This window comes from Seriola lalandi, unplaced genomic scaffold (genome assembly GCF_002814215.2).
Source record: "Seriola lalandi dorsalis isolate HSWRI2012SDOR001 ecotype SW California unplaced genomic scaffold, Sedor1 jcf7180002054901, whole genome shotgun sequence".
NCBI lineage: Eukaryota > Metazoa > Chordata > Actinopteri > Carangiformes > Carangidae > Seriola > Seriola lalandi.
Window position 1 is genome coordinate 2,893,028 of NW_019525453.1, and position 23,883 is coordinate 2,916,910.

Here is a 23,883-nt window from a genome sequence, read left to right on the forward strand (position 1 = left end):
CCTGGATTTTCATCATGGGTATTGATTTTGATGTGTTAATGCAAACTAGCCCTATTACACAACTTAATCAGTCGGGCAGAGGCACAATTGTGAAGAAGAGAGATCAATATCAACTTTCCACAGGGGCCATCAAACAGTTCATTAACATGTGAGGCCAAGCTGAAAAAGGGAATTAGAAAACTTAAATCATTTTCTGTTGAACTGTCTTGTGTGGTCTGTGCGATCTCCCTGGTCTGCATATTGATTGCTGATTACATGAAGACTCCTTTGCGCCTTGATAAATCTCCTCAAACCACAAAGCTAAAGACGTATCCTCTGAGAGAACCTTTTTTTTTTTTTTTTTTTACTATAAAGCACATTTAAAGGAACATTCAAGTCTTTCTGTCATTCCTCGCTTGCTTCATTTCTTCAATGCTTCAGTAATCCTTTTGTTGCTGACTTACTGCAGCTGTCTTAGCAGCACTACTACAATATGACTTCAATATGTCACATGAAAGAGCTCACTAGAGAGAAGACTTCAGTTAGTCACGGTAAACAAAAGCAGAAATTACATTTAAAAAAAATCAAACTATATTAAAAACTAGTTAGCTTTTCAATAAATCAAAATGCACATTTTCTATGGCTGGTTTGTGCAGTGTCTGTTTTAGTTTGAGACACTCTTTTTAAAGGGCTCCCTTAAATCACAAATTACCACAGACTTTCCATGTCATTGATTTTCCCCACTAATTGCTGCGGAGTAAATGCAACCAAGACACAGTCAGTCCACACCGGGGAATATCTTGTGTTGCATAATTAGGACTGCAATTCACTCACAAAATACCTGCAAGAACAACTTCATCTTCTTAGGCTGACGAGTAGGATTGTAAAGACATTTAAATATACTATAAGTGATGTTGTTTTTGTTGTAGTTTTTTGAAGAAAACATGCAAAAATGTATATGCATTGGTTGCAAAAGACGAATGATTTAAAGCTTTATCACTGATCCCCCTAGGATACAACAGACAAGCTGTTGTAATATCTTAATAATCTAAGTCTAATATTGACGTGATATTAAAGATTATTGATGCTGCCTTGAAGTATTTTTTCCTGCTGTGACCTTCAGCTCTGTGGTTAAATTGACAGTGATGTTAAACACTGTTCACAAGGTTGAGAACATCAAGTGGTATGGAGTCAGGACTGAGACAGCAGCAGGAGAGAATTTGATTATTTTGTCTAAATTCTCCCTCAGGGTCAAGGGTTTAAAGGTTGTCACTAAGTGTAAAGCTGTTTTTTTATACTGACCTCAGACAAAACCTCCAAAAGGTGACTTCTCTGCTGTACATATTTAAAAGTGCTGCATACTTTTGCACTTATATTTAACAAAGCCACAAAGTGCTTCTCACTTGGACACAAAGGGAGAGATATAAAATGCATGAAAAGGAAAAGCAATAACATTTAAATGAATAACTAAAATCAGGACAAGTATCAGCATAAAAAATAGGCTGAAAAACTTTTCATTTTCATTCAAAGGAGTATTTTGCTTTTTGTAATGTAAATCTACAGAGTAAGTTTCTTGTTTGAATCAATAGCACTGTCTGCCTCTCTGCAAGGACGCTCACACTGGTGTCAAGATCAATGCCAGTTTGGGAACAAAGATGTTTTTTTTTTTTCCCTCACCCTGACTCACATTTGAATGGATTGGTGCTGGCACTTGTTTGCTTTGAAAAGGTCTGTGCTTTCTGTTGGACACGAGTATTAGCCATTCAGCCTCTAATCTGATTTTATTCAGCTGAAGGAGTTGGGGAAAGAAACATGCATATTTGATGTAATACGCTCGCATGCGTCTAAAATGTCTGATGTCTATGATTAGACGACAACATGATAAGATAAGAGTAACTACTAAGTAGATAAGCATTTCTCAGAGCCATAAGTTTATTCATATGCATTTTAACATTTGACCTACTCCTTTACTGGCAGCAGTTTATATTGTCCTGATATGCTTTCAGCAAGTTATGAAACATACTGTGCAAAATATGTCACACGAGAATGAAAAGATAAATAGATTATGGTATATGGTGCTGCCACTGTGCCATGTGCTGCCACAAAGAGCTTCCAAGAGGATCTGAAGTGTTCCACTACTTGCTCCCTCAGGCGCTACTGAGAGACAATGGCTTGTTGTCGCATGAACAAATACTTTATGTGCTGTGACATCTGCTGACTGAATGTTCTCTGCAGCTTTTAACCCCTGTGTTTACATCTCTGCAGCCTACCTTTCCCTGTCAGACATAGCCTGCGCTATTGTGTAAAATTTACTTGCACATTTGCAACATGATTCTTAGTCACACTACTGTCAACTGAAGTGCAAATGTGAAGTGGCTGCATCACCACGGCTGTCATACTTTGAATAATGAAATATCATAATGATGTGTGTTTGTTTGGTGCGGCGCTGCTGTCGATGTGTGACATTTCCTGAGGGAGGAATCATTGGGAAGAAACAGGGACACAGTATGTTTTATAAGCACTGTGTCCCTTGTGGTAGTATTTTTCTGTTCCCCCATGTACAGTTTGCATGAGCTGGAGCAATGACCTAATAGATGATTCTTCCCCTAAACACACACAACATAACAAATTAAGGAGTACGGTTCGATGTTTTAATGAGCTGAAAGATGAGTAAAAACTTTTTGCACTATCTGCCCACAGATTGGCTGAATTGCCTCTCTAATCTCAAAACATGAAAAATTAAGCTGTCTGTCAATAATAAGTCATAAACTGATAAAGCGACATTATCTAGAAAAAAAATGTCACAGGGAGTTAATGATGCGCTAGATCGCAGCCAATGAAATCAAAGTTTTTGGTTCTGCAAGTGGTGTCCTTTAGGAAATAAATGACTCCCTAAGTGCTGAGCCCAACTCCACTTAAACAGCACATGTTAATGTTATTACAAAAGCAAAGAACATCTCAAAGTGTAAAGTGCTGTGCTGCTGTTGATCGTCCCTGCTTGCCCTGTTTTAAATCAGTTCCTCTCTACTTTCTGGCAGATAAGTGATGTGTCAGTTTGATGTGGTCTTATCCTGTGATACTCTACTTGTGTCATTAATTCGTCTCAGTGAGGATAGAGGAGATATTGTGCACATCCTCTCGAAGGATTTTGCAGACATTAGCCTTGGGCTGCAAGTGACTCCCGGTTGCTATGACATGACATCCAGCACCACACCAAAGACAAGTGATGAGTGGGAGCACGGACAGCTGACCGTGTTGCTGTCCTCTCAGTGTTGGGATTCAGTGAATAAAACTGGAGACATGGAGTGTGTTGTTACACAATAATTTCCCAAGATTCTCTGCTGCACCTGCCTTCACACATCTATCAGCGTCACACAGAGAGATCATATCAACTCTGCGGATTCTCTTCTCCCTCTAAGTGATGGAAGCATCCTCTCTTTGAAGGCATAAATCTCTTTATCTGACTATCTTCCCAATTTGGTCCCGTCAGCTGATTGTGACAGTTTGAGCTAAATGCTCACCATGATGAAACAAAACATCAAGCTGAAGTTGTCAGCGTTCTTTCCAAGTACTTAATTAAGTTTAGTTTTGTTCCTCAACATGAATAGAGTAAGTGAATGAATTAGGCAGCCTGCTCTTGCATATAACACTTTTTTTCAACCCATTAAAGAAAAACATCAATCCAGCCGTCTATCTATTTATTTATCAATCCATCCATTCATCCATTATTGTATAAGCACTGCTTAACTTCAGTTGACTTTGTGTTTCATTGAAATATAATCTCTCTCTTGTGCTTTAGTTGTGTTAAATTAATCAGTTCCCCCATGACAAATTGTCAGTGATTATAAAATAGATAATATAAATATATAATGAGATTGTGCCTTGGGTAAATTGTGCGTCCCTCCCAAGTAAGAATTCCACTTTGTTAAATACACTATACACAAAGTAATAATTAACATAGATTTGTAAATGATTAGTTGGATAAACTTTGTCCTATGGTGAACACATAATACCCGCTGCAAAAACTGAAATGCTACTCAAGTAAGGATGACCTTTTTTCAATTTATCTCTTTTTAGAAGAAGTCAGCCTCAAGAATCCAGCACCAAGTTTTTATTTTCTACTGTAGTTACAATGGCTTCAAGGAAGGAAAGGGGCGAGCTCAACACTCTTGCATTTGATGTAAGTACAATGATTTAACTACAATGACTGAATGCAGGAATCTTTAAGTACTAAGACAAGTTGGGAGTAATTTAAGTTCAAAGTTTGTAAAATTTGAGCAACTCACACAGCCCATGCAGAGGGCACACACATCACAAAATGTTATTCTTATACATTTGGAACAGATTTGTAAAAGCTTTTCCACTTTACTTTTTGCTTTAGCGCTTTCCACATTAGCAACCATTAGAGAAACATCCACCTGTCTATCTACCTGAGATGTCTCTGTTTCAGTACAATCCAAAATGTTTCTAATAATTCAGTAATAAACATATGTGTACCAGTCATAAAAAACAGTCATTATGGCATATATGGCATGTCTCTGGGTGAGCTGCTATCTATTTATTTATGTCTGTTTCTGGATTTGCATGGCGCGGCAGATGGGTGAACAAGTCAATGATCAACCCGGAGAAACGGCGGGTAAGACACGTGGGAGCAGCCGTGTAGAAGAGGACGACAGAAATAAACCAGTCTATTCCGTGACTGATGTTCCCCCCTGGTACCTTTGTATTATCCTGGCCTTTCAGGTTGGTTTCAGCACCCCACCAGTGCTGACTTTAGCATTCAGATTCATTTTGAACTTGTGACATGATCTCTCTCTAATGTCTTGTGGATTTCCTGGATGTTGTCATTGTTTAACCCACGCTGAAATTGGGCATGTAAACAATTGAAGCTGCCAGTGAAATCTAGATGCAATTCCTTCTTTGCCTTGTGTCAATCCAGAGAAGGAAGACAATACTGTAGTAGGCTCGAGACCACTATTCTTAACATGTGTTGGCAGTATTTGTAGTGGTGTCATCAGTACCGTAGGTTCTTCACTTTCATTACTGCTCCTTCCCTCTGCAGCATTACCTGACAGCATTTGGTGGGATCATCGCCGTCCCTCTCATTCTCTCAGAGGGGTTGTGTCTGCAGCATGACAGTCTGACCCAGAGTCGCCTCATTAACAGCATGTTCTTCGTCTGTGGTTTGTCCACCGTGATGCAGGTCACCTTCGGTATCAGGTCAGAGGAATACTGCTAGTTTATTTCACCATCCTGTAAGGAAATATTATCAACATTGTTGAAATGAACTCTGCTTACATACAATAAATACATTCCTTTTGATCCAAATTGAGACACATTTTTACTCTTACAGTTTAATTACACCATTTTATGGAAACAACCTTATACTATGTTTGTATTCACCATGAATTAAATGACTGCAATTAATCTTAATGGGTTTGTTCACAGTGACAGACCCACAGACAATTGTCCTGTTACTCTGCAGTTCGCAGTTAGCTCTTTAGTTTCTTTTAGCTCAATATTTTGGTTTAATGTCACATTTACTGTATAGTTCAGTCTCATCAGTCTGTTTTACAGCAGCAGTATGGAGCAGTTTTTGGGAAAAACAACCTGCTCAGTGCCAACTAGCAGCTGGAGACCCACACATTTTTTCTCAGAGGCAGAGACCAAAACAGACCTGAAAAGAGAGTGAACATTCATCTGACAGACATAAAAACTTGTCCAAATTAACACTGATCTTGCTCTATGTCTGTCAGATGTGTAAATAAGCAAATGTTTGCTAACATGTTAGCCATAAGGTGTTGTACAGAGCAGTGTGTCTGATAGCTTGTTTGGGAATTGCTCTAAACCTAAAAATTCAATCATGCAGTTAAGTTGGTGAACTTCAAAATCCTTTTATAATATTTAGTAAAATAAACATATTTTTCTTTGGATACTGTTTAAAATGTAATTCTACTTTTTTTTTATATTTTATTTTAACCAAGTACCTGCAAAACCACTAATATTCCCACCAGCCACAGTGGTAATTAGCAAATGTTAGCATGCTAAACTAAGATGATTAACTTATATCTGCTAAATATCAGCATCTTAGCATTGTCATTATGAGCGCGTTATCATGCTGACCCAATATTTTTAGTATCAGCATTTTGTTCAAAGCATTTCTAACAGAGCTTCTAGTGTGGATGTTGACTGCTAGCCTTGTTTCTTAGTAGAACAAAGTCTCACACCCATTATTATGCAGGTTGTTGGACATACAATCTTGTCTAATTACAAAAACTGATTCAAGGAAAATCAAAACAAAAATGTCCATCAAATACGAGCCAAACAGTTAGCTAACATTCCTTTAAATGCTTTTTGGATTGACTTATTTCTCATTAATTCATTTGACTGACAGATAATTATTTCTGTTTATGTCATACTCTGTAGGCTTCCCATTCTACAGGGGAGTACATTTGCCTTAGTGACACCTACGATGGCCATGTTGTCCACACCAGAATGGAAGTGCCCAGCTTGGACTCAGAACGCCAGCATTGTCAACACCTCCTCACCTCTCTACATAGAAGAGTGGCAGACGCGCCTGAGAGCAGTGAGCCAACACAAACACGTTGCCTTCACAGCTTTAGATAAAATCTGTAGCACTCATGATTAATTCAGTGAACTCTTATGGTTTCTGCTTTAGGAAGTAACCAATCATGTTTGTTGTTATTTTTCTTTGTTGTCTATCACTCAGCCAAAGAGAGAGTGTGCTAATGCTAATGGTCTCTGTTATTATGTTCCCGTCCACAGCTGCAGGGCTCAATCATGGTGGCCTCTCTCCTCCAGATCCTGCTCGGTTTCTCTGGCCTAATCGGCTTTCTCATGCGCTTCATTGGCCCGTTAACCATTGCCCCCACAGTATCTCTCATAGGCCTGTCACTGTACGATGCAGCTGGAACCAAAGCTGGCAGCCACTGGGGGATCGCTGCTATGTATGTAACCACTCGCTGTCATGTTGAATGCCTCTTTGCCCAGTAGGAAAATAAATGTTTTTACTCAGTGAACAGGAAGTATTTGGCTGCAGATTTAGCACTGACTGTCTTTCTTTGGAGGTCACAGTCCAAGATTACATTACAAATTAAATTCTGCCTGGTAATGCTAAAGTCTGTAGCCCTTTTGAAATTTAGATATGACAAGCCTGACCTTCCTGCAATGGAGATAGTGTCACCACTGGCCAGTTTCAAGTATGAGATCAGTCTCTAATTTGCACATCATCATGCCAATAAGAGTTCTTCTCATACCTGCAGGACAACAGTGCTGATCATCCTGTTCTCCCAGTACCTCCGTCTCATACCAGTCCCTCTTCCTGCATACAGCAAAATCAAGGGACTGCATACCTCAAAGTTCCTTATCTTCCAGATAATGCCTGTATGTCCTTTGGAAAGTCATCACTTCTTGTGATACACTCATATACTGTGATAGCAGTGAAAGCAAATGACTTGCACTGGTTTACACTACAATACTTTATTGATGCCAACATTATTATTTGGACCATTTTTGTTGCATTTTATATAGTTACCTGAAAAAACTGAGACTGATCTTTTATATATTGATAAGATTCTGCTGGGCGTTGCAGTCTCATGGTTAATCTGCTACCTCCTCACCATCTCTGATGTCCTACCATCTGATCCAGCTCAGTATGGCCACCTGGGCCGCACTGATGTGATGGGAAATGCGGTGACCGATGCTTCCTGGTTCACATTACCATATCCTGGTAAGTTCACAAGAAGAAAAACATCACTGCTGACAGATGTTTTTGTTGACTCTTCAATAATCACCAGTTTGACTCCTCATTCAGGTCAGTGGGGGACCCCAACTGTGAGCCTGGCAGGTGTAATTGGCATTACGGCTGGAATAATATGCTCCATTGCAGAGTCTGTGGGCGACTACCACGCATGTGCAAGGCTGTCGGGGGCACCTCCTCCCCCCAAACACGCCATCAGCCGCGGCATTGGTGTTGAAGGACTCGGCTCTTTGTTGGCAGGGTCTTTTGGCACAGGCAATGGCACAACCTCATTTAGTGAGAATGTGGCAGCCCTTGGCATTACCAAGGTATGGTCCATAAACAATATTCCAAGTTTACCATTAAGAATAAGTAAACATACCAAGATCAAAAATAGTTTTTAATTACATCTTCTTGATCTGAAGCTTGGCCTTTGTGTGACTACAGGTGGGTAGTCGAACTGTGATTCTCCTAAGTGGAGTTTTCATGATTTTTTTGGGGATGCTGGGTAAATTTGGAGCTATTTTCACGACCATCCCCACCCCTGTGATTGGAGGGATGTTTCTGGTCATGTTTGGAGTCATAACCGCTGCTGGAATTGCTAATCTACAGGTAAACAACAGCATGACTTTTTTTTTTTTACTATTATTTCAAATGCTATTTTGCTAATCGTGGTGTTTTACTGACACATCCCATTTTACAGTCCACAGACATGAATTCCTCCAGAAACATCTTTGTTTTTGGTTTTTCCATGTTTTCTGCGATTGCCATTCCAAACTGGATCGGCAAGAATCCTGATTTCATAGACACAGGTATAATCAACAGGAATATTTCATTACTTTTTAACAGATTTCACCTCGACTACTATTAACTGACATTAAATTATTCTGTCATTTTGAAAAAACTGTACTGGACTAGCATTCAGTCTTTTCACTTGAATAGAGCAGGAAGTGAGGCACATCAAACTCAAGATGTTTTGACTGGATCACATTCTCTCTCGTCCTCTGTGTGTGACTCAGGTGTGAAGGAGGTGGACCAAGTGTTGCATGTATTGCTTACCACTCATATGTTTATTGGAGGGTTCTTTGGCTGCCTTCTTGATAACACAGCTCCTGGTAAGCTGAAGTGAAAGGTTGCTAATGAATCAAATTGCATTGCATGCACATGGCAGACTTATTGCAGTTCCATGTAGCTTCTAGGCAAGCATATTATTTTCTGTTCTATTTGTTTCTCTGCTAATATTTAATCATTATTTAAATCACAGATTTTCTGTGTGTTCTGTTCTGCGAATGTAAACTGTATTACTACAAAGAAAATGTGGTGTACTCTTCTAACATTGTTTCTGATGCCTTTCAGGGACTAAACGTGAGCGTGGCCTCTTAACCTGGGACAAAATGGATACTGAAGACTCTAATACCTTGGAAACGGAGGAGGTATATGACCTCCCCTTTGGCATAACCTCTTTTCTCTCATCCCGCTCTTGGGCTCGCTACATCCCTTTCTGCCCATGGAAGGGCAACACATCTCAGCACAAATCTGAGGACAGCAACATGTTACAGAGCCAGGGGAATGAGGGAATCCATTCTGAAAGGTCTGAACTAGCGTTGGTTTAATAAAATAATAAAATACCTGATACTTTTTTGTGTCGCATTGCTGTTTTTTTTTTGGTTTTTTTTACATAATTCTAGGGACACAGAAATATTGTACACGCTATACTACATCGCTGGTGGCTTTTTTTCTAAATAAATAATATTCTATTGGGGCACTTTTTTTTTATCAGATGTTGTGAATAACAGCACAAGCTGAATAGCAAAACTCTGTCTCTCTAAAATTACAGTAAGTTGATTTATGTTTTCTGTCCTACAGTACAGGTAGCAAAACTGCAATCAAAGTGTTAAACATAATGTGGAATCCACGCTGAAAGAGAAATAAAAATACCCGAGTGTGAACTGTGGCTCTCACATTCTGTCAACACCAATAATGAACAACAATCAAATTGCCACTGTGTTCTTCCATTACTCAGAACTCTTCCAATAACTCATGGCCGATCACACACGAGAGACAGAACTAGAATAATGCACTCTTCATTCTCCTCTTTCAAAGGAAATTAAATTTAGCCTGTGGGTAAATTTATTATCACACAGCCCTATCTCCACACACATCCAGACTGCTGCGTGAAAACCCACAGCAGCATCCCTCTAGCTGTTACTGTGTTTCTTTTTGCAAAAGCAAACAAGAGATAACACATCTCCCAAATCTTTCTATTTGCCTTCATTTCTTTCTCTCTGTATTCATTTCCGCTGTCTAACCACCTTTGACAGGCAGGTGGGATATGGTGGTATAATGCTTTGATCTGTGAAGCCATCACTTTTCCCCGGAGCCCATCCCGACCACTAGTCAACGGCTGGCTGCACACTCTAATGTTATTTCAGGATGATACAATAGTACGGGGTACCAAGCGTAAGTTGCACTCTAAAAATCTCACCTTGTCTGTGGAGGTCTTTTTTTTGTGCCTCACTGAGAACATATTACAGAATATCAAATTTTGTAAGGTGGTGGAAAAGGATTTTGCACAATAATTCACACTAGGGTTTTATGTAACGCTGTGCCAGTAATCTGCATTTCAATAGAAAATGATCACGATAACTCAGCATTTCCCTGCTCATCAGGGATGGCTTCATATTACCAGCAACATTTTTTTTTTATTCTGTCCGAGAACTGCCTTTATTTTCTTTTTGAACTCTACATTATATCATCTGTCCTCCATGCTTTCAGGCACTCCATGACATCTATTGTAAGCTCTTGAAAGCTTTCAACTGCCAAGTTTATCTTTCTGACAAATATTATTGCAAATAGAGTTTCGGAAAACAGGGCGAGAGACAAACAGAAATAATGACAGAGACATAGGGAGAGATATTGCGTATTCATGACCAGTAGACGGGACCATAATGCAGGCAAATGTGCTCTACACACTCCTGTTGATTTATTCATTCAACCACAAACAGGGTAAATAAAAATATCAAATGAAGGCACACATACAAAAGTAAATATATTCAAACTTATAATTTACTGTACCCCTGTTGATTCATATGACAGATTTTTATTTAAAAACTGCATTCTGAATGGATATGCACTATAGTGCCTTCACATTTGTTCCCTGCCTTGCGGGCTAGAATATTAACTGCTGTGTTGCTGCTCTTAGAAATGTATTTAAGCATCACAAGAGATGCTGCAGACTTTAACTCTTAACTTTAAGAGTACATTCTGAGAATATTGATATGTTGCTATTCAGTACAATGTTGTGGTAACAGCAGGAAGCTGTGTAATGCCACCCACAGCATCAACTTAGCTTATTATTTATTACAGTATGAGTAAGGTTAAGCCATATAATCTAGTCTGTTCATTTCCTGAGCTCAGTGGCAGATATATATACACACACACACACACACACACACACACACACACACACACATATATATACATACACATACATATACATACATACAGTTAGGCCCAGAAATATTTGGACAGTGACACAATCTTCATGATTTGGGCTCTCTATGCCACCACATTGGATTTGAAATGAAACAACTACTACGGAATTGAAGTGCAGACTTTAAGGTTTAATTCAAGGGGTTGAACAAAAATATATGATTAAACATGTAGGAATTGTAGCTATTTTTATACAAACGCTCCTCATTTCAGGGGCCCAAAAGTAATTGGACAAATAAACATAACCCTAAGTAAAATGTTACTTTTCAATATTTTGTTGAGAATCCTTTGCAGGCAATGACTGCCTGAAGTCTGGAACCCATGGACATCACCAAACGCTGGGTTTCCTCCTTTGTGATGCTTTGCCAGGCCTTTACTGCAGCTTTCTTCAATTGTTGCTTGTTTGTGGGTCTTTCTGCCTTAAGTTTTGTCTTGAGCAAGTGAAATGCATGCTCAATTGGGTTGAGATCTGGTGATTGACTCGGCCATTGCAGAATATTCCACTTCTTTGCTTTAAAAAACTCCTGGGTTGCTTTTGCAGTATGTTTTGGATCATTGTCCATCTGTACTGTGAAGCGCCGTCCAATCAACTTTGCTGCATTTGGCTGAATCTGAGCAGAAAGTATATCCCTATACACTTCAGATTGGTGGTTTGCACCTTGTGGTGAATCCTTTCTATTTACTCACATGAAGTCTTCTCTTTATGGTAGACTTAGATACTGATACACCTACTTCCTGGAGAGTGTTCTTCACTTGAGAGGATGTTGTGAAGGGGTTATTCTTCACCATGAAAAGGATTCTGCGATCATCCACCACTGTTGTCTTCCGTGGAAGTCCAGGCCTTTTTGAGTTCCCAAGCTCACCAGTGCACTCTTTTTTTCTAAGAATGTACTAAACTGTTGATTTGGCCACTCCTAACATTTCTGCTATCTCTCTGATGGATTTCTTCTTTTTTTTCAGCCTCAGGATGGTCTGTTTCACCTCCATTGAGAGCTCCTTTGACCGCATGTTGTGTGTTCATAGCAACAGCTTCCAAATGCAAACGCCACACCTGGAATCAACTCCAGACCTTTTAACTGCTTAATTGATGACAGGTTAACAAGGGAAGAGCCCATGCAGCCTTGTTATTTTTTTTTTGCAGCCTTCTGTGCCAATTGTCCTATTCCTTTCGTCCCTTGAAAAAGAGGTGGCTACGTATTAAAGAGCTGTAATTCCTAAACCCTTGCTCCAATTTGGATGTGAATACTCTCAAATTACAGCTGAGAGTCTGCACTTTAAGCCCATATTGATTATATAATTGTATCCTGAATATATTTTCGTAAACAGCTAAAATAACAAAACTTGTGTCACTGTCCAAATATTTCTGGGCCTAACTGTATATATATATACACACACATATATATATATACATACACATATACACACACATATATATATATATATATATATATACTGAGGTATCATATATATACATATATGATACCTCAGTGTTCAGAAATACAAAATGAATTAGCACACAGAGGAGAAACCGGCAGTGTTTGAGTGAGTTCAGTGTTTCATTGTCCTCATTTTTCCTGATAGTAATAATGTAATTCTGTGTTAACGATTCTTAAAAAGCACCAACTAAGAAACTATATTTAAAGTCTGATTAATTGTTTGGATGCAAGACTGATTGATGTGTCACTGGCCTAACTTCCAACCCAACCATGTGCTAACATTACGGCTATTACCTCCCTCACCTGTGCTTTGTCAGTGATGAGAAAATGTGGATGTAGATTTCCAGCCTATAGTTAGCTAAAGTATTTCTCGTTAAACGAATGTACCATTTGCAATTGAATAAGTCAGATCAGTGTGCTTTATCAAATATGCAAAAATAAAGAAGCTAAATTATGGTTTTAAGCACTGGATCAGTAGCACTGATAATAATTTAGTGCAACTATGATTTATTCCAGTGGTACAATTTTCATTTTGTTTGGCCACCCGTTGTAGAATCAACTATAATTCTGGTAAAGCTCCAGCCTCAAACACTTTACTGCATAATTAATCTACTACAATGACAGGAACATGTAAACAGGAAAACACACATGTAAATGAATGAGCGTAGCAGGCTGTAACTGATAAAAGTAGTCTGCGATGAGAGCACAGCTGGGTGCTGAGACATAGCCTGAAATATTCATAATGCTGCAGTCTCTCTTCACTCATCATGATTTCTCTCTGTTTCCTTCACTCTGACATAAAGTACTCACATACACCACCTCTCTCTCTCCCTCTCTTTCTCGCCATCTCACGCCACTTTTCTGCACTGATCCACTGTAACAGACATCAGAGAAATCTGGGTCCATACATGCCCTCTGGCAGCAAGTTAGCTCTCCAAACTTTTCATTCTCAACTCACCCAGAACAGAGGTTTTAAGCATTTTCCCAGGTCATATTGATAATTCTCTCCCATCCTGAGATCTACTCCTGCCTCATCACAGGGGGCTCCCAAAGGTGTTCATTAACAAAACCGGAAAATAAATGAAGACAGCATACTTTAAGAAACAGCTCATCCCATCATGAAAACTCTCATCTTTCTTGATGTACTCATTAGTACTCTCCACAGTCTACCTTCATCCAAAACAAGAGAGATTCTGTAAGCCCTGATTATAGGCCAGTTGCATGTCAGAAATGAGAGGTTGAACTTGTAAGGAAGCTTTAGTCCTGATGGTGTTTTTGCTGCAATAGTTTTCCTCCTTGGAGGAATGTATTATTTTCATTTCAACACTGGAGGGGGCTATAGACTAACCTTTGGTCTTGGGTTTTAATGTAATTCTAAAATTCAAAAAGTTTTTTTTTTCATGGCATCATTTACAAATATGCTGTGAAGTTATCTCACAAACCCCTTTTTTTTTTTTTTTTAAATTAACGAAAATGTATTTTTTATTCACCCTAGTGTTTACAGAGGTTTAAATGGACTCTGATAATGAAACCAAGAAGTGAAATTTCTACTAAAAGTATTAATATGCTCGTATCATGATTTGTCAACAAAAGTGCTTATTTTTCCTGCAAGATTCAGATGTCTCTACACTGCAACAGTGCAAGAAACAGGTGAAAAATAACTGGGCTATTTAGCTTGTCTGCATCACAAGCACCAAAAAGTTCACCCACCCATGTCCTGCTCGAGTCAGAACGTGTAAGGTCAAGCAGTACTGGAGTCACACTAAATGTAAAATATCATACATTGTCTGATATAATAAATATATATATAAGATAGTAACAGAGTAAACCCTTCATACACTGTGCTGTGTAGGCCCGTGTGTAGTTACTTACACAGCGGTCTGCCGGAGCAACACATACCAACCAACAAACAGCACTTTAAGCCACCTAGCATGCTTTGCTAACTAGCAAAGCACCTTGACGATACTGAAAAGGCTTCGGGAAGTCCTACCCCGGCTGCGTCACCTGAGGTAAGGATAATCAAAGACCCGAAACACCTTATTATGTCTGGAGCGTCACTGATGATGTGCCTACGTCGCACCCCCTAGATATAATTTTAGAACTTAGCCACCATACAAGCCAAATAATATTCAACCAATCTGTGTAACGCACCAAACAAGCCTAGCCAAACCTCTTCAGCAAGCAACAACTCATTCACTTCTGTTTAACAATCACGAGTTCACACCACAAGTTCTGCACTTACCTGTCTCTGCTTATCTGACCTTTCTTTTAACCCGCAGCCCTTCACTGGATCTGCTGCAGTGTCCGCCATGTTTTTCACTGCCTGCTTTAGTCTTGGCCCTCTTATACACAATTCAGGCCTGACGGGTCCGGCTGGGTTCAGGCTAAAGGTTCAGATATGATGTTCAGATTCGGTTCGGTTTCGGTCACGTTCGCCTTTTCACGGTCATTTACAAGGGGCCCACACGTGCTGTTTTGGCTGTAAACTGACCAGCTGTGACCATGGTAACAACAACTCTTTGGCAGGGTTACACAAAGTCACTGCTACAGCTTGCAATAACTGCGCCAGACTCAATTTGGGATCAGACAAAAAAAAAAAAGAATCTCGGATCTCTTAGGAAAAAAATATGTCTGGAGCTAGACACTAGTCTAGACTACCTTACTTAACCTGCTGCACCACGACCTGACTCTGGATATGCGGCAGAAATTGAATGGATGCATAAATATTAAAAACAGATTAACCCTCAGGTTGACCTTGAATTTCTATGCATTCATTTTTATGTTTGTTTTGTACCTTTTAACCTGCAAACATATCAGATTAATCTGTCCTCACCCACGTGATATGGTGATTTCTTTATTTTTTTTCAAGCTTGTGTTCTCATTTTTGTTATTTTTAGTCTAAAGCTGACAACAACCTAAAAATACTTGAAAAATGACACAAGTGCCTATAAAAATTTATAAATGTTTAGTGGTACGCACTCAAAATATCATTATGGTACAGTTCAGGGTTGTAAAAATTATTGTTTCACTACTTACACACACGAACACAGCAGAAAAATATAAGAAATAAAACTACAGTGAACTCTATTTATATGTAAAATGATTCTATCACGACTAATTTTTGTGCTTGTATGTCCTCAAATCACTGAAAATATTAATAATTCACTGTTTTGAAAATGTATTATGGTCTAGAGACATAAATGAGCTACAATGATATACATATGAATAAAGTTATGTTACTATAAATAAAACATGCTCATTGTATTCCCCAGGGAATAAACAGACCCCAGAGGGTTAAGAAAGAAAAACACAAAAAAAATGTGCAATGTAAAACTAAGAATATTGAGAATAAGTTGATTGTGTGTATATTTCAAAAGCAAACACTGATTGATAATGTTAATGATCATGTCGGAATCCACCAAGCCTTTCTACAGTTCCTCACAGCTGGAATCTGTCTGTGTTGTCCCTGCACTGATGTTCTGTACCTGTACAGGTTCAACTCATCCAGAACCTCCTCTTACATCTTTAACATGTAGGCCAGAGCTGAGAAGTGGATCACAGCGAGTTTCTTCTCTGATCTGTTCTCTGACTTCAGGGATTCTTGGATCTCCTGATGAACTGAGTGGTTCTTCTTCTCCATCAGACAGTGGAAGATGTTGATTCTTCTGTCAGGAGAGATATCATCACTGTTCACCTCCTTCAGGTTGCTGATGGCTCTCTGAATGATTTCTTGACTGTTCTCTGTCTGGCCCAGCGGGCCTCCTAAGAGCCTGTGGTTGGGCTCCAGAGAGAGGCCATAAGGGATCAAAGGATTTCTCCATGGCTCCCCTAAGGAAGACATCCAGAGAAGGCCTTTGTCTTCCTCTTTTTGTAACAGTAGAACATGTAGACAGCAGCCAGAAACTTGAATGCTCAGATGAATGAAGCAGATCTCTGTATAAACTCCGGAGTAAACTGAAGCCTCTGTGACATCAAGACCATGCTGCTCAAGGTCGTCTTGGTAGAACACAATGTTTCCCTTCTCCATAGGTTCGAACGCCGGCCTCCCCATCTGCAGAAGAATTTACCCTGTCAGTGTCTGTCAGCTCCGTGTGGACCCGTCACATGTCCCTCCTCATATTTGTGCTTCTTCCTCTTTGTCTGGACCAGCAGGAAGTGTGAGTATACATCAGACAGGGTCTAGGACAACTCTCCTCTCTGGTCTGTAGTCAGCATGTGATCCAGCAGAAGACTGGGATCTGACACATGAAGTGGAGGCTGCAGGATGTCTTGATGCGTGAGGTGATACTGCTGCACAGCTCTATGTCACTCCTGAAGCACTCCTCTTCCTGGGTGTCAGTGAAGCCTCATACTTCTGTCACCCTGTCAACACATGTTGGAGGGATCTGATTGTCTGCTGCGGGTCGGGAAGTTATCCAGACAAGAGCAAAGGGAAGCAGATTCCCCTGGATGAGGTTTTGTCAACAGCACGTTGACTGATGCCTTCTGACATCAGACACAACCTTCCTGCTATTGAAATCTGGTGAATGTCTGCTTTCATCCAGGCCGTCAAGGATGAACAAAACTTTACCGAAAGCGAGCTGCCCACGCTGTGACCTTCTGTAATGCTGGATGGAAAACATGGAGCAGCATGAGATGACTGTACTGCTCATCTCTGATCAAGTCCAGCTTCCTGAACAAACTGAGGTTTGTCCAACACCGGTGACGCCGTTCGTCAGAATGACTCTGATGTGTCTTTGTTGGTCAGGTAAGGCTTTAAAGATGTCATGGCACACTATTAGAGTGCCCTGGAGGGTCTCCATCTTGGAAGCTGTCTCAAGCTGTGCCACCTCATGTTGGGTAATAATCTCCTCACAGTGTGCCTCTGTGATGTAGAGTTCAGTGTACTGTAGCTCCATGTCTTATATCCTTCTAAAACCTCCTGCAGACCACTTCCTGCTGAAGGACAAGAGACAATGTCAGACTAAAGAAAGAGAATTTTGACTATGTGGTGATTACTTTCATTAGCTACATAAAAACAAAAGTATAGGAACAAAAATGTTTTAATTTTGTTACACGTCACATGTGTTATTGCTGAGTTACACACACACACACACACACACACAGACCACAGAGAGAAAACTGACTCAGAGACATTGACAGTAATATAATAATAATGTTGTATTAACAGTCACACTGCCTGAACTAACTGAACTGAGTCTGAACTAACTGACTGCACACCTCGACAACAGTGTTTCCTCCCTGTTCGCATGTACCTGGATCACCTGGTCAGTGTTGCTCCTTTACAGCAAATGATGTTAATCTCTGTCTTTAGATAAAGTGAGGGCATTTTAGGTTCATTTTGGACACTTTCGAAGGGCTGTTTCAGGGTTCAGGTTCAGGACTTGGTTCAGGTTACAATAAGGTTCAGGTTAGAGAATGGGTTTAGGTTAGGCATTTAGTTGTGATGGTGAAGGTTACGGGACTGCATCAAGTCAATCACGGGTCTCAGGTTCAGAAATAGCAGTACAAATGTGTGTGTGTGTGTGTGTGTGTGTGTGTGTGTGTGTGTGTGTGTGTGTGTGTGTGTGTGTGAGGAGAAGTGTCTATTTTTAATAGTTGTTGGTGGTAGGTGTCACCCTGTACTCAGTGTTAACTAAGTGTTGCAGATATTTTTGTAAAAGCCACTTGAACTTTCAGCTGCAGTAACTTCACTGCTTGTTTCATTTCCACAGGACACCGCAGAACACTGTGAAGAGAGACTGGTCTGTCACAATGAGACACAAGGAGAAGAGGAAGCTGCCATGTTCGATATAAATGGAGCAACACATCCTCTGTTGTCTATTATGGCTTCATTTCTTAATTTTAGTTTGTATTTGTTAGTGTGTCAGAGTTTTTTCTCCAGCCTAAAATGTAAACATAAAAACATCTTCTTTAGTAATTTATTGCATGTTGGACTGATTCATGCTGCCTAATTTTTCCTTTGTTTTTAAGATATCAAAAAGATGCTTAGACCTTGTAATTACTTTGCTGTAAATACTGGTGTTTCCAGTGGATACACATGAAATGTGTTGAAGTGAATAAAAATGTTTTTAAAGAGACAAAAAACGAAGGGTTAAGATTTGAACTTTAAACTTGTGGTGAAGAAGCTTTTCACACAACAGAAAGTGTGGAGGAGAAAAGCATTTTATTACTTATTCTATCATTTGTGTTATCATGTATCTGCATACAGCTGTGTAACAGTGCAGATGGCTGTTGATGTAATGTGACATTTACAGCACACGTCAGCAAAACATAACGTGTGAGCTGTATAAAGTGAATACTTTCACCTATATATGTCATTATTATTTTGAGTTATGGAATACGTTCTTCATAAGATTAAAGATACAGGCTTGCGATGAGCTGATAGAATCTTTGAGTCAATACAATGTCCTTGAAGTGGACTGTTTATCAGCCATCAACAAATAACATCGTCTTCTCAACACCTTTACAGAATGAACAAGAGAACAAGAACAGAGTAACACCCCCCCACCCCCCACCCCCTCAACCCACCCAGGAATATCATCTATAATATTGCCTCTAGTGTTGCTTACAACAGGATTTGAGGTATTTTAGCCTTTCATTTGTAAAGTGAAGGGATGTAATATCTTCTCAAATTCCTGTCAACTCAGTTAGCCATAGTTTAACTGTAGCAACTTCCTCCTTCAGAGGATGAGTTACTTGCAGTCTTCTAAGTCTTTCCGATATTCCTAAAGTGATTCACACTGGGTCAGGTTTTATCTCCACCCTCAATGCCTTTGAAAGTAATCTGGATATCTCCAAAAGTTCTGCAAACTGGGACACGGGGTATAACTGTAATAAGGTGGCTTCCGTTGAGCCACATGCTTCACATAGTGGTGACATTTCCGGAAACATTAGTTGGGACATTATTCCAGATATCTGATAACTACGGCTAAAGATTTTAAAATGTAGTACCTCATGTTCCTACTTGCAGGATATAAGCAGCGAGGGTGGGCCAGTATTGCACCAGTATGTTGGTCATGGGGCCAGATTTTGCAACATCAGTGAAATGACTTTCCCAGCAAGTTCTCTTTCTTTCATTTTAAAACAGCTAGGTTATGTGGTCGGTGCAGTTCTGCTAAAATTCACAAATTGCTTAATTTTACTCTAAAATCAAAACACTTGATTTTTCTCATTTTGTAGCCGTGGACACGTTTGGTAAGGAAGATTATACTTCTTAGCTTCTTAAACTCAAATTTTCATTTTTGCAATTCTTCGTTTTCTGCACTGACATCTGTCGTTTATTTCTAAGCTCTGCAGATGTGGTAATCCACTGCTTGTACGAGACAAGTTTCTGGTGTGGATCTGAAATAAGGAAGTTGGTTTAAAAGGCTATGAATAAATTAAAACAAGTGATATGATTTAAAAAATGAAAAGTAACAGTTTTATCATGTTTGCAAATCGAGAGATCAAGTTTCTGTCTGTGAACACGGTGGCCGTCAGCATTTTACTGAGTGTCCTCTTCGTTTCAGGTGAGTTGTTTGTTCAGTTACTTGGTGACAGTTTACAATCTCAACTTCATTCAGAAACGAAGCAAAAAATAACAGAAATATAAAAGAAATATAGTGTTTATGGAATGTGTTAACAGTATAGGAGAAAGTCCAGCATGACACATAACACTGAACTTTCTCTTCATGCAGATTTTTCCTATGTTGTTAATTAAGTGACTGAATTTACAGGTGATCTGGCCTCTTGTGATGAGCCAGTCTTTTTCATTACTACGCCAGAGAAGATGGAGGCACTGACCGGATCTTGTTTGCAAATCCCATGTAACTTTGGAGTTAAATCAGAAGAGGACTTGCATACCACATACTCTATCGGTGGAGTGTGGATTATAAGGGACCCCAGATTTGCCACTTTTCCAAAAAACGTGATCTTCAACAGTAGCAGCGCAGTTCACACCTATCCAGTGAATATTACTGGAAACCTGAGAGAGAAAAACTGCACAACTATATTTTCCAATTTGACCACATTTTACGCAGACAAATACTTCTTCAGGATTGAGACAGGGCCATTCATGGCAACAGCTGTTTGCCATTCTCTTCAAATAAATGTTAACGGTAAGTTTTAAAACAGAAAATGTTTTATTAATTTGTTTCCAATATCATTGATGAAGCTTTGGCCTAGACAGCAAACAATAGTAACATTTGCAATCACATCACATCTAATTTTGAATGTCCTGACTGAAACTGTTGAGATACACTCACTGAACATTTTATTAGGAAACCATGCTACCTCTGGGTAGAGAAATATTTCCTTATCACATCATCAGCAGACTTGAAAAAGTGAGGTCTCACACAGTGACTTTTTTTTTTTTTTATTCTTTCACATTTATTATCGGATGAAAATTTATAAACTTCCGAAGGAATCTGAGAATGAATCTGAGAAGTTTTAATGTCCAGGATGAAGTTTTTCCACATCTATGAAATTCTGAATTTTTGTAAGTTTTACAATAAAAAGGGTCAAATATGCAGATGTTGAGCACTGACACAAACTGTCATGTACTGTATTCTTGTATGTACAGATTCTGCTCTGAGCCCCAAAATTGAAATCACAGGTGATCTGAGGGAGGGGGAGTCGGTCAATGTAACCTGCTCAGCTTTAACTCCCTGTCCACGCTCCCCTCCTAAACTCACCTGGGACCTCCAACAAGACCCTTGCAACAAAATAGAGGAAAACACTGATCGAACCATAACAACTAAAATCAGGCAGACCATCACTCTGTCAGAAAAACATGACGGATACAACATCACCTGTTATGCCAGCTATCCTGTGAATGAAGGAAGACATTTCAAGACAGCAAAGCAAAAAATTACCCTCAGTGTTTTATGTAAGCCAACCAGTTTATTTTTATTATTGGAACCTGTCAGCACACAAGGATTCATGATATGTCACTTTTCCCCCCCAAAGATTTCATGTAGGGTGTGATGCTCTCCCTCTCCCTCACATCTTTGTCACATTTTCCCCCAGATGCCCCCAAGGACACCTCAGCATCCATCAGTCCATCAGGTTTGGTGCCAGCGGGTAGCTGGGTGAACCTGACCTGCTCCAGCAGAGCCAAGCCTCCCATCAGACGCTTCACCTGGTTCAAGCAGAGCACAGATGGACCCATGAATGTATCTGAAGGACACTTTTACAGTTTCAGGGCCACATATGGAGCAGTTTATTACTGTGTGGCCACCAATGATGTTGGTAATCACAGCTCATTACAGATCCGTCTGCTTATTAAAGGTAAAAGCAGTCAGTACAGCTACTTTACTGAATCCACTAATGGAAATCTTATCTGCTGTTTTCTCATTCCCTTCTTCACTGTTGTTTTATGCCTTACTTTTTTATTTGTTGAACTTCAGTAATGGCTTGTTTTTCTATCAGGAGAAGGTCTGCAATGGGAACCAGTTATTGGAGTAGTCATTGGGGTCATCTTTCTCATCTGCTTGATAGTCTGTGTTTGGTAAGTATTAGTCAAAGTCAAGCAGATGACTTGACTCAGTGACACTTCCTGACTGACTGACATTTTCAATTTAGTTGCATATCCAAAAATATCTCTTCTCCCACACTTTACTGGCAACATTATATATTTAACCTAAAAATCAGTATGATTCATCTAACAGCCTCTTATGTCTTCCAGGCGTTTAAAGTCAACACGACAGACTCAGGTGGGAAATGTTGTTGTCATGTGTTGAATGTTTTCCAACTGTTCTCATTGTCCGTGTTATTTAACTGATCAGAGCATTTTTTTGTGCTGTGATGTAGTTTTAGTCCACAAATCCCCCTCAATTAATTTGTGATGGGTCTGTGATTATGTAATAAGGTTTACCTCACATTACTTGTTTGGTTTATTTCTTATAGAGTCAAACAAGTGAAGAGCTGGTTATTGAAGAGTCAGCCAGTATAACAGAAGGAGAAAACATCCATTATGGAGAGATCGACTTCTCCAAGCTGAGACCTGCACCGTCCTCTGACTCCCTGCAGGACAGTGGACAGCAGCAGGATACGGTGTATGCACAGGTCAAAGTGTCCAAGACAGCAAACAGCTCCAAACACACTGCTGACAGCCCAGAAGATCTCTACGCTCAAGTGATGAAAAAATGAGGACTGTTAGGTTTGTGTAAAGACAAAGGTTTTATATATTCATGATGTTTCTATATCAGTTGAGGTAGAGAAAGACACTGCAACATGAACAGGAAACTTCACTGCCATCCGTTCAATGAGAAGAAACTCAAAACCTTCACATCCTGCAGCTTTTTATGTCAGCGATAAACATGTTCATATTTATGTGCTGACTTCACACATCTCTGAGAAGAAAACTTCTTTTTAAACTTATTTTGTGACATCTTAATAAGGTATTGCCAGAAATAATCTTGTTTGCATATGTACTGTGTGTCAATTTTCTTCATACATTCATTTGAAACTGAAGATTTAACTTTTTTTCATATAGGCCATCAACTCCTCAGTATTGTTCACACTACTTGTCTTCAACAATATGTAGATGATAAAATGTCAGAAACGAAAACACTTGTTTTGTACAATTTTTATCGAAGAGGTCTTTAAGGTCAACAGTGTCCCGTTGTGTGTAAGTTTTTTTGTTTGCAAGTGACAGAGGGTAGTGTTGTGATTTCTGGTCTCTGGTGCAGCAGCATCACCTGCTGTCCAACCCAACAAATTACCAGCTGAAATCAAATCTCTCCATGTGTTTTTAAACCACAAATCAGACAGTCTTGCCTTGTAAATAATAAACTGCTGACAGTTTCAGGAGGAAAATGGCCTCAGTTATATGATCAGATTAGGTTCATGTTTTTTCTCCTGCAGCTCTGAACAACCTCCTTGACTTTAAAACTTAAAAAAAAAACTTTATTGACACATCCAGTCAGTAAATCCTGCTGACAGACTCAAACGTTGATCAACAGATTCACAGATTCAACTTATTCTAATGAATCAGAAACAGAAGGAAAGTCTCTGAATTAGAGCAGTATACTGCCCTTGTACTGCTGTGTCCTGTGAATGCTGTTCTGAGCTGCCCCCTCACAACAGTGTGGGGGCACAACAGTGCACAACATTATCCTAACAGAGTTACAAAGTTTTTATGTATGGGGCAAGAATGGTTGATGGAGCAGAGGATGCAGTCTGGGTCTGGGAGGAATGAAACACAACAGCAATTAAGAGAGGAGCAGCGCTGGG

General features: G+C 39.5%; 2 protein-coding genes and 1 pseudogene across 2 annotated transcripts in view; 2 read left to right on the top strand and 1 right to left on the bottom strand.

Annotated features, from left to right (window-relative positions):
- The window catches only part of LOC111672620 (solute carrier family 23 member 1-like), a 20,726-nt gene extending 11,353 nt beyond the window's left edge, over positions 1-9,373 (top strand). The window contains exons 2-13 of the mRNA XM_023430092.2: positions 4,057-4,159; positions 4,576-4,722; positions 5,042-5,199; positions 6,406-6,565; positions 6,766-6,947; positions 7,263-7,383; positions 7,573-7,729; positions 7,814-8,067; positions 8,186-8,350; positions 8,442-8,550; positions 8,758-8,853; positions 9,095-9,373. Coding sequence (XP_023285860.1) covers positions 4,112-4,159; positions 4,576-4,722; positions 5,042-5,199; positions 6,406-6,565; positions 6,766-6,947; positions 7,263-7,383; positions 7,573-7,729; positions 7,814-8,067; positions 8,186-8,350; positions 8,442-8,550; positions 8,758-8,853; positions 9,095-9,351 — 1,854 coding nt within the window. The 5' untranslated portion in view covers positions 4,057-4,111 and the 3' untranslated portion in view covers positions 9,352-9,373. The remainder of the gene's footprint in view (positions 1-4,056; positions 4,160-4,575; positions 4,723-5,041; positions 5,200-6,405; positions 6,566-6,765; positions 6,948-7,262; positions 7,384-7,572; positions 7,730-7,813; positions 8,068-8,185; positions 8,351-8,441; positions 8,551-8,757; positions 8,854-9,094) is intronic.
- Positions 9,374-16,069: 6,696 nt separating this feature from the next.
- Positions 16,070-17,564, bottom strand: LOC147817745 (NLR family CARD domain-containing protein 3-like; annotated as a pseudogene).
- Positions 17,565-19,761: 2,197 nt separating this feature from the next.
- LOC111672601 (sialic acid-binding Ig-like lectin 13) lies at positions 19,762-23,218 on the top strand. The gene is made up of 8 exons (XM_023430056.2): positions 19,762-19,863; positions 19,958-20,177; positions 20,385-20,765; positions 21,230-21,535; positions 21,676-21,936; positions 22,078-22,156; positions 22,334-22,361; positions 22,555-23,218. Exons 2-8 carry the CDS (start codon positions 20,075-20,077, stop codon positions 22,795-22,797), a joined length of 1,401 nt encoding a protein of 466 aa, XP_023285824.2. The 5' UTR covers positions 19,762-19,863; positions 19,958-20,074; the 3' UTR covers positions 22,798-23,218.
- Positions 23,219-23,883: the final 665 nt, after the last annotated feature.

Bases quoted from the DNA above. Each gene is read 5' to 3' on its own strand.
- LOC111672601 (XM_023430056.2), top strand. From the start codon at position 20,075: ATGAAAAGTAACAGTTTTATCATGTTTGCAAATCGAGAGATCAAGTTT. The intron at 21,536-21,675 runs GTAAGCCAACCA...ATTTTCCCCCAG, and splicing joins AATTACCCTCAGTGTTTTAT to ATGCCCCCAAGGACACCTCA. The intron at 22,362-22,554 runs GTGGGAAATGTT...TATTTCTTATAG, and splicing joins AGTCAACACGACAGACTCAG to AGTCAAACAAGTGAAGAGCT.